Source organism: Rousettus aegyptiacus, unplaced genomic scaffold, assembly GCF_014176215.1.
Source record: "Rousettus aegyptiacus isolate mRouAeg1 unplaced genomic scaffold, mRouAeg1.p scaffold_m13_p_15, whole genome shotgun sequence".
Lineage (NCBI taxonomy): Eukaryota > Metazoa > Chordata > Mammalia > Chiroptera > Pteropodidae > Rousettus > Rousettus aegyptiacus.
The window spans coordinates 46,016,848-46,027,716 of record NW_023416290.1 but is presented as its reverse complement, the minus strand read 5'-3'; the positions used below and the strand labels follow the sequence as shown (position 1 = coordinate 46,027,716).

Here is a 10,869-nt window from a genome sequence, read left to right as displayed (position 1 = left end):
TGTGATAGCACCTGGTAATTGTAAACTGTAAAGCATTTGGTAAACTGTAAACCGGTGGTCCCCACCCTTTTTGGCACCAGGGACCTGTGCTCCTATGAGAATCTAATGCCTGATCATCTGAGGTGGAGCTGAGGTGGTGATGCTGGCGCTGGGGAGAAGCTGCAAATACAAATGAAGCTTTGTTCACCCGCCCATCACTCACCTCCTGCTGTGCAGCCCGGTCCTAACAGGCCACAGACTGGTACAGGTCCCAGGCCCTGGAGTTAGGGAACCCTGCTGTAAACCATAACTTCAGTACAAATGCTAGTAGATTCCAGAGGACATTGGTCCAATGCTTTCAACAACCTGACAATTCTACCTTGATATCTTGAGAAATATTTTTTATTTTTTTAAATGTTTTTAAAATTTATTTTTCAGTTATAGTTGATGTACAATATTGTAAGTTTCAGGTATACAACATAGCGATTAGATAATTATATACCTTAGAAGGTGATCGCCCCAATAAGTCTCGTACCCATCTGGCACCGCACATAGGTATTACATTATTGACTGTCTCCCTGTGCTATACTTTCACATCCCCACGACTATTTTGTAATTAGAACTTTGTACTCCTTACCCTTTTACCTTTTTCTCCCATTCCCCTAACTCCCTCCCATATGGCATCAGTATGTTCTCTGACCTATGATTTTGTCTGTTTTGTGTGTTCATTTATTCCCTTTTTTAGGTTCCACATATAAGTGAAATCATATGGTATTTGTCTTTCTCTGTCTGATTTATTTCGCTTAGCATAATACCCTCTAGGTCTAGCCATGTTTTCACAAATGGCAAGATTTCATTCTTTTTAACGGCCAAGTAATATTCCAGGGTATGTGTGTACTGCCCCTTCTTTATCCATTCATCTATTGATGGACATTTAGGTTGCTTCCATATCTTAGCTCTCATAAATAATGTAGCAATGGTTAGGGACGCATATGTCTGTCTTATTAGTGTTTTTGATTTCTTTGTATAAATACCCAGAAGTGGAATTGCTGGGTCATATGGTAGTTTTATTTTTAATTTTTTGAGGTGTACTTCCATAGTGTTTTCCATAGTGACTGCACCAATTTGCAATCCAATCAACAGCAGATGAGAGGTTTTTTGGGTTTTTTTTTTTTTTTGGAGAAATTTCTTTGCATGAGAATTTCTGAGTCATGTAGAAGTTTAGAGTGACCAGCATCCTCAGCACCAATTTAGAAACGATTTTGTAGAAACTCGATTTCAGGCTTTTTTTTTTTTTTTTTGACTGTTTGCTAATCTCCCCTTATGTAACAATGTAAGAGCTGAGGAACAGTCCTGTGCTTTGCTGCCAGTCCGCTCCTGGGACACCTTCGGAGGTGATTTCATCCCCACTTCTTTCAGTCGCTAAAAAATAAAGCGGCCTCTCTGACAGAATCAGACAGGTGGTAGGTTCCACAGGCATTTGGAAATCCCTGAGGGAGGGCGAGCATTGGGAAATAACTTCAACAATTGGAACATGTACCATGAATTCCACGGGGCGCAGGCTGGGTTTCCCATCTGACAGGTCTCCCTCCACTATGCTCTAATCTGCCTCCTACTGCATAGGATGGGTCCTCACTAAGGATGTGTGACGCATCAAAGCAACCAAGTGGCGTCTCTGGAGTCTTGTACCCACCGTTTCGGATGCTACCCACAGCTGCAGTCAGACAATGCCCCTTCCTGCGCCTTCATCTCAGGAGGTTGCTGGGGTTCATTTGTGTCTGGCAGGGTGCTTCCGGTGCCAGGACCTGACCACCCAAATAAAAGTGACTTAAACAGTGGGCTTTTTTCTCACAGGTCAGAATTCGCGAAAGGCAGGCAGTCTCAGGGTCGGCTTAGCAGCTGGACAGCACCATCAGAGACAGACACCGCCTCTTTTCATCTTTCTGTCTTCCCATCCTCAAAGTGGACACCTTGTTCACAGGGTGGCTGCGGCAGGCATGATCTTTACAACCTCATGTGACAAGGTTCCTAAGCAACAAAGGAAGAGATGAGGAGAAAGAGAGCTTATCTCCTATCTCGGGAGCCCTCCCGGCAAACTTCCCTTTACTATTGGACTTAACTGGATTCCACAGCCATCCAGAGCTCCCAGAGGGGCTGGGGGAAGGGGAACTGTCATTCTCAGTCTCTATTTTGGAATTAGGCACTTCTAATAGACAAGAAGGATGAGCAAAATGTTCGCTGGGTAGGCAGGCTATTGTAATAATAAATAATACAACATCACATGTTTTACTCCATCAGACCTTCACAGCACGCTCATGGGGTAGGTGTGATTATTATTATTTTGCAGAGACACAAACGGAACTTCAGAGATGTGAAGTAGCATGGTGAGGTGGCGAAGGCACCAAGATTCCCACCCCATCGCCTGACACCAGAGGTTATACTTCTAACTACATATTGCACGGCTCTCGTCCTGCAGTGTCTGTCACAGCAGGCGACCCACCAGGCTGTTCCTAAAATCTAACACATAAAAGGCTGAGCAATGCTTATCTCTCCCTCTGAAGTGCAAATGTGACATTTTCCCCTGGCTGCAGTCAAGGTGTGGGCAAGAAGAGCCGAGAGGCATCCAAGAGTGACAAGAATTGCTTTCTGTCATCATCAAGGCTGCAACAGCTGGGGCCATGATCAGGGCAGGGGCTGAGACCAGGGAAGTCCATTTCATGGTCAAGGTCCAGTAATAAATAGTCAGCCGCCCACTGTGCCACCACAGGTATCAGAAAGTCTGAGCTAGTCCGAGTGCATGATTGAAGAATCCATTTACAAGCAGAGAGGATGTGAATACAGTGGGGTTTCCGAGTTAGAAGGATGTTTTTAGAGGCCATTTCCACTCTGCTTTCCATTTTCAAATGAGAAAAATGAGGTCCAAATAGGGTAATTTGTCCCAGATCACCCAGCTAATTTATGTAGAATGTGAGACAACGCGAGGGTTTTTTTTTCCAGGCAGATGCAAGTAATGTGAGGGCATGCCCCAATGAAGCCTTCTCGGCGGGCGGGACCCTCGCAGAAAGAACCCCTAGCGCTTCGTGCATGCTTCCGTTATTTTAGGGGGGTCGCAACAGCAGACCACACCCAGCCCTGGAAGCTTGCCACCTGCCGGCTGAGTGACCCGTGGCAAGTCGCAGAGCCTCGCCAATATTCCTCCTCCCCCTTTGTCAATTGGGGGAAAGCAATCGTTCCGACTTCACAGTCCTGTTGGGGCAGTTAAGTTTTAAATGGTACATAGCAGTGTGTGCCAGGCAGAATCAGGGGTTGGCAAGTAGCAGGTTACTGTTCATTTCATATCTCCCTGATGCCTACTCCCAACTTGGGTTAATCAGTGTACCAACCAACAGGAGACCTGGAGTCAACATTATAACAGAGCAGGCAGCAAAGTGTTAGACATAAAGATGTGATGAAGACAGAGAAACAGGAAAAGTCTGAGTCCAAAATGGTAGCAGAGTCATGTCGAACGGAAGATAGAAAGAAAGAAACACAGGGATGGAAGAGCCTTCGCCACTCACTCCGTCTCCCAAACCCGCTCCGAGGTTCTTCAGTTTGGGCTTCTCAAGATTTAAGTAAGGCAAGTGTCATTTTCACTAGCTTCTTTACCAGCAATTTGCTTTAGGTCATATAGCTGGTAAGTGGCAGAGCCAGGACTAAATGCCCGGGCCAGATGACTCCAGAAACGTGTCCCCCATGCCTGCAAATCATTGCGAGGATTAAATACGCTAACACACCTGGAGTGCTTGGCACACACCTGGCACAGGAGTGGTAGCTCATATCGTTGCTGGTTTCATTCTCGTTCCATTCCGCCTTCCCTCCTGCGCTGGGCACGGCAGAGAGAGACGGCGGCACCCTTGCCCCTGAGGGAGCGGCGGCAGCTCCTAACCCCCAACATTCACCAGAGCCAGGATCAGGAAGCAGCGGGAGGTGCGCTGAGAAGCGACACCTGACTCGGGCCGCGAGAAGAGGTGTATGCCCGTCTCGGCCATGTTGCCCAGCCCTTGATTCAAGGGGAACAGAGCTGCGTAGCGTGGCATGGGCTCAACCCTAAACTTACCCATATTTCTAATCCTCCCATAACCCTCACTAATACCATGGCCAGGAGGCAGGAGAGCTGGCAGCCGTGGTGGCAGCAGCAGTAGCGAAAGCAACCAAGAGAGAAAGCAGCTGGCACCGGAGGGCCCTGTGCCCAGAGCCTCAGCAGTGACTGCAGAGTTAGATACAGGGCCGATGGCTGCGCCGAGGCTCTGTGCCCTGCCGGGGGAGGGGCCAGGGAGGTGGGATTCCCATAATTACCTAGTGCAGGCCATCTCAGGCTTACCCACAGTGGACTCTGATCTGTCCCCAGGCCGAGGGTGCTAGAAGCACCTGTTACAGCAGAAGTCGGTTGCCAAGCCAAATGAAACATGGATTCACTCAGGCCACCTGTAAAGGGAATTAATGCCTAACAACCTGTGTAATGCCCCTAATTGTCATAATCAATTTGGCACCTCTTCGCTGTTAGGTGTTAAACAAGTACCATATAGCGAAAGCCCATTTCCTGCTAACATGGTTTTTCCCCCACCATAATTAAAGCTGCGAGAAATTGTGTCATTTGAAAAACCTTAATATCACATTTTCCTCCAACAGTAATCTTTAGTTTCTCTTCCTTTGGCCCCCTCTATCCACAGTCGGTAGGAACGCCTTACTTTCTTTGGCTTTACCAGTTAAAGCTTCCCTGTTGCATAATTTAAGTTATAATTACTTTCTCATTTCCTCTCCAGCTGGCAGTAGTTTGGTCCCTTTCACCTCGTATTTCTTTAAAATGTCACGCTGTTGCTCTAGCTTATTTAAACACCCTGGAAAGCGGGGAAATGTAGCCATCGCAGGCACGTCCCACGTCCCTTAGAAGGGTGTCCCTGCTGTCTTCCCATGTGCCACAGGAGACAGGACCAGAACCCCGCAAGCAACAACAGACAGCTGAGTGCTCTGCGAAGAAAATATATAGAGATGAAAACAATCTGGCTTTTTCTACTAAAAAAAAAAAAAAAAGGTGAGGGATATTATATGAGAGCAGAATTCACTTTAAACAGGCAAACGAAGCAAAAACATCTAATAATGATGGTGTCCTATACATCAAGCTCTGATTATATCTCCTTACTGACAATATCACAGGCCAACCCCACTACTGAGGCTTCCAAAAGCAAGAAACTTTTGAAACAGAGTTTCTTATTCTGTTTCTATCATTCTTAAAAGATACAGTGATCCAAAGTTTAGACTTTTTTAAATTTTTTTTGGTCTGAAAAAGTGGAAAACAATGCATCCCTTTTCAGAAGATAAGTTCCCTTCTTTTGATTCCCAAAAGAAAACTTTATCAGTATAATTGAATTATTCAAATGCATACTAACCAATGTCAGTTTCTCTGTATTCTGTAAGAAACCGAGTTTTTAAAATGAATCATGAGTATGTCCTAAACACAAAACTACAACACTTTATAAATATTAAATTTTAAAATGTACTTGAGAATGACTGCTTCAACATTTAAGTAAACTCTTTTTCAAAGAACAGGAATTCACAAGGAATCACAAGGAATTCCACCAGCTCTTTCCTTAGAATTTCTGTAACTTTGTGGAAGAAACATATAAGAAACTTGTTTTACCTATATAATTTAAGAAATCAGTCTGTATATTTATAAGCCAAGAACTCATACGCAGAATGTCTCAAGAAATACAGTGGTCAAATATCAGGATGCCGTCAACTGCTCACTGACAATGTCCTCTAAGTTGAACGTAGTAATACTTTAGTTTTACAAAAGGGAGAAATTAAGTACTAAAGGGCTAGAATAATTCACTTATTGTGACCCCTCCCCCCAAAAAAAATTAAGGACAAACTAAACTTGGTTCAGATAATTCTCAAGTGTTCACACACATAAAATAATTTGTATTTATTTTCAGATAAAGACCATATCCATTCTGTTGTCCTTCATCTCCAAGACTAATTTTTATTGGCAATTCAATGTTAAAATTATATATATTACATAAATTTTTTTATAGATAATGACTATTATGAGTATTGCTTAGATCTGTGACTATTTTAATATTTTCCATTAAGAAGGTATCATTATTAGGGCAGAGGTAGATAATCTACTTCGAGAAAGACTATTTTAACTCCTAAAAACTTAACAAGAGAATTTTATCAGTAAGGAGTCTTTTGCATACAAGTCATAAAATTCCCCCTCGGTTGACTTAATGCGAATATAAATTGTATTAGGAGGATACTAGAGGATTTTCGTGTATCCCAGTGACAAGAAAGGATGGGTTTTATACAGCTCAGCCCTATGGACAAGGAAGAGCAGCTCCCTCCGTCCCTTTTTATGCTCTCAGGGGTTTAGTTCAGCCTCGTTCATTAGAGCTTCTGACATCAGAAAACACTCATCTACTCCCTTAATTCTACTTCAAAAACTCCTAAGGGCAAGCTGATCGACCTGCCTCTATCTGCATGACTATATCCAAGGAGGTGGAGCACCCTTAATCACAGACTCTACCTAAGGGGTATGATTGGAATCTAGGTGAAAGTAATTCTCAAAAAAAAAAAAAAAGAAAAGAAAAACGGTGGGAAGACAGAATACTGAACAGCGAACTGGAGAGACAAACCAAGAATAATCAAGTAAAACAAAAACAAGCACAGATTCTGAAAGTCCAGGTAATGCCAGGAAGTTCAGGTAGCACAAGATAGAACTCTGGACATTAGCGTTGAGGCATTCTTCAGTACCTTGTATTTTTACTTCTATTTCCCAAAATGATGAATCAATCACTTTAAAACTTGACAGCACGTCATCTTCTCTCTCCCCTCTCTTATATGTTTTCTGTCACTTTCCCTGGACATCTAAGTTTACAAATTAGCCGTAAAATCTCATGCAAAGCACTCATTACATTAAGAATTGTTTTGAAGTCGTCCATGTTATTTTTAGGGTTCAGATCTTCAAGTGTGCATTTCCTCATTCCAGATTCACAGCGTTGTCTTCTGAGCTTTGAGATTCTGATGCAATTTCCAGTTCATACTCCTTTCTCAATTGCTGCATTTTCAGGTTTAAATCCAGTAAAGTTTTGGCCAGCTGATGATTTTGGAAACGCATTTCCAACTAAAAGTTAGAAAAAGAATAAGGATTTTTATTAGCCCAAGATATGGATCAAATGAAACTGCTCACTGCACAGGAAAAATAAGGACTTTGTAGAAAAGGAAAATAAGATATCAGGAAAGATGTATTTCTCATCTTATTCTCCGGTTCTGACTGTTTGGCCTGGCTATAAAACTGACTTTCTATACGACAAGGTAAAATCCAGATATACAAATAACTTTTGAAATGGCCTTGAAATGAAAACAAAAATAGCTGATGCACAAAGCTGTCCATATGAAAAATTCCTGTGTGTGGAAGGCTGTTTTCAAGCAATGGTATGCGATCTGCGATGAAATCATTTATCTTTACAGCTTTCTGAGCTGCAGGATAACTGCCCAGGGCCACTGCATTCAGGACCTGGGCCTGTTGACTTGATTACTTGTCATTTCAAGTTTTTAGGGTTTCAAATGGTCTCCCTGTCGAGCATAAACATCTAACGACACCTTAGAGGCACATGTACAGTTATATGTACTTGTATAATCTAACAATTTTGACTCTAGAGTAAAATCTGCAAGGCTGATATACACCCTTCTCCAATGGGGGTTTGTGAAGGTCCTCTCATCTATTAAAAAATAGATCTCTCGAGCAGTTTACCTAGGAGGCTATCCAACAAAGCTTAGCCCAAACTAATCTTTGTATTATAGTTGAAAACTAACAACTCTTTGCAAATCTCTTCAATTAGTGTCTTTTTTACCACAGTTCATGAGTCCCCTGTTCTGTCTGCTTGAAACTCTTGGTCACCTCACCAACAGAAAACATCCCAAAATGAGCCAGGACATTCTGTTGAAGAAAGCAAATATTGGTGGTTCCCCCCCAATTTGCAAAATAAAGTCATTGGATAAAATTTTATTTTAGTTTTCCTCCAACAAATTTTTCTTCATCTGCCAGAGCCACTTCTCTAATATCAAGAATTTGCAAAGAATAAAGTAAATGATCATCCAGTCAACAAACATTAACAGTTATGATAGAGCAGTGCCAAAAGCCCCTGCACCTGACTACAGGAAGCCTGAGTTCTCCAGTGCGGCACAGATGCTCTATAATCTGGGTTCATTTCTTGGCTCTCTCTTCACACCAGCCCCCACTGCAGCTGGTCATAAACCTTGCCTGTCCCCAGATAAAAACACTGGGCTGAGCTACATCTTCTTCCCCTCTGCTAAGGATGCCCTTTGTCTCTCCTCTTCCTGCTGAACCCGGTCAAATGCCAACTCTCCTTAGAAGTCCCTTCCCTTTTGCCTCGTATCTGTGCTTCCACAGCATTCTGTACCTGTGGAAACAAACTGAGACAGTTTGTTTCGTATTCGTAATTGCATCCCCAGGTGTGGCTCCACGGCCTGGCACACAGTGACTGACTAAGCAAATGAGCTACTTTCATGTCCAAAATCAAGGAATAAAATTTTTGATAATGGTTCACTATCTAAGTAAAGTAGGTGTAATTTATACCTATTTAGGAAATGAAAACATCAATGCTTCCTTAAGTTTTCTTTCATCATGGATCCTTTTGAGAATCTGATGAAAGCTGTGAACCCTCTCTGAGGTTAAAAAAAAAAAATACAGTATATGCACATACAAAATTTTGCATGCAATTTTAGGTATCTAGAACGCCTGAAATCCACTCACAGACCCTGGAAATCTATACATCCCACTAAGAAGGCCATTTCAAGAACAAATAATGGCAATAAAAAAAAGAAACACGTAAATAGCAACGTAATTCTAAATTAATCGAACCTGTGCATCATTGTTCCTTATACAAATACCACTCAACACAAGATGCATGCACATATGACAGCTCCTATAGAAATCTGGTTAATGGCCCATTATCAGAAACTGCCTCTTCTAGTGGTAATGTAAAGCTAAAGCATCCACATGATTTCGCCTCGCCCTACACACGATGGAATGGTGGGCCAAGACGTTGACCATGGTCTGTGGCCCCAAACACGGCACCTGTGTATGTGTGAAATTCTCTGGTTCCTTCCTGGAAATACTCTTCATCTTTGAAAGCTATATCTTTGTCATGTTTTCGGTTTAATCAGTCTCCAAGGTCTATAATAATCATCATCCTAATAAGAGCAACTGAATAGTGCCGTTGTGCTAGGCTTTATATACCATTATCTTGAATCCTTAAAGCAATCCTGAGATTATTATCTCCATTTTACAGACTAGTAAACTGAAACTTAGATTTGCTAATTAACATTCCCAAAGGGCCCGTAAGTGAAGTAAACAGAGCCTGTAAATGTTAATGCTGGGATTTGAACACTCACTTGTTTGGAATTTTATGCTCTACCTCCTCCCCACCCCCCCATATGTTACTTGCCTAAAACGCCTACTGGTGAAGTGATTTGTTAGAATGTTAAGGTTGGAAGGTGTCTCAGAGCTTATTCAATATAATCTCTTCATTTGATTTAAATGTGAATCAACTGAGGCACAGGGACAGATGGTGACATCCCAGGTCGGCAGCACAAAGATGGCTGAGACATGTCTCAGCCTTCCAGTTTGCCTCCTGGCCCACAACACACGGGTGGCTCCAGGCAGGTATTTCCACCAGTGGGATGTCTCTTATTATCCAACTGCTCAGGTGCGGGAAGAAAACCAGGTGTGTCTTCAATATGGTTCGGTCAGAAATAATACAACCCTTTTCAAATTCAAATTGTTAACACGAGTAAAAATAGATTTGCTACCTTACTACCCTTCTTAAACTCAGAAATGAGACAAATATTCTGTTAAGGTTCTTAAGTCAATTTGCAAATGGTTGAATCAGTTCTAAAGTAGTGGTTAATGTTCTGTGAATATTCAGTGCAAAAGAGGCGACCGTCCAGGAAAGATCGATGGCCAGCGCCTAGCTCCCTGTCGCTGCACGCCCTCACTCTCCTGGTCCCTGAATAGCCCCCTAGCCTCCGCGCCCTCGGGTGGGCCACGCGGCCGGAAGCCCCGGGAGAGGAGAGGACGACGCGGAGGGCCGCCGTGCGGCCGCCAGGGCGCGCTCACCAGCTCGGCGCGCAGCTGGTCCAGGGCGCTGTCGCCGCGCGCCCCGCTCCGCTCCTCCGCCGCCACCGACTCCCGCGGGCGCCGGGGGCACCCGCGCCGCACCGCCCGCTGGAGGGCGCGCGCCAGTCGCCGCCCGAGGTCTTCCAGCCTCGGGCTGGCGGCCCCGACGTCTCCGCGACATCCACGCCCTCGTCGAGCCCCTGGAAGCGGAGCGCGGGACGCGGGGCCGGGGGCCAGAGCCCGACTTCCCCTCGGTGGCGCCCCCGGGGCATTCCCTCTCTGCTGCGGCCGCCGTCCCCCAGGCCCATCGCGGAGACAACGGGTCCCAGCCTCCTGGGCACGTATTGCTAAAGGCTTCTTATTTCCAAGTGCGAGAAAGAGGGCGGGGGCAGCTAACGGAACACGCGGAACCCCTGCCAAGAGGGACGCCGCTGTCGCTCCGCCACTCGGAGGCGCTCCATTTCTCCCAGCCTCATCTCCGTCCTTCGCCTTTCTAGCAACAAGACCAAGGCTGTGGTTCCCGTAACCCCGAAAAGATGTTACAACTAGATCACTTTTTCTTGCTCCTATGAGCGTCTTTCTAAGGGGTAAGACGTTGAAGTACAGGTGGTAAAAGTTGAAGGACAGATGGAAGGTTTGGGACCAAAGGTAGAATATCTTGTCACAAATACTACCCCAATTGACTTGATTATTTAATACTTCATCCCTTTAAA

General features: G+C 44.3%; 1 protein-coding gene across 1 annotated transcript; it reads right to left on the bottom strand.

Moving 5' to 3' along the window:
* Window positions 1–6,310: 6,310 nt before the first annotated feature.
* Window positions 6,311–10,464, bottom strand: AARD (alanine and arginine rich domain containing protein). Its single transcript, XM_036232732.1, is given in 3 exon segments — window positions 6,311–7,138; window positions 10,157–10,320; window positions 10,323–10,464. Coding segments are annotated over 3 exon segments (450 nt in total). The 3' UTR covers window positions 6,311–6,994.
* Between the last annotated feature and the right edge of the window lie 405 nt (window positions 10,465–10,869).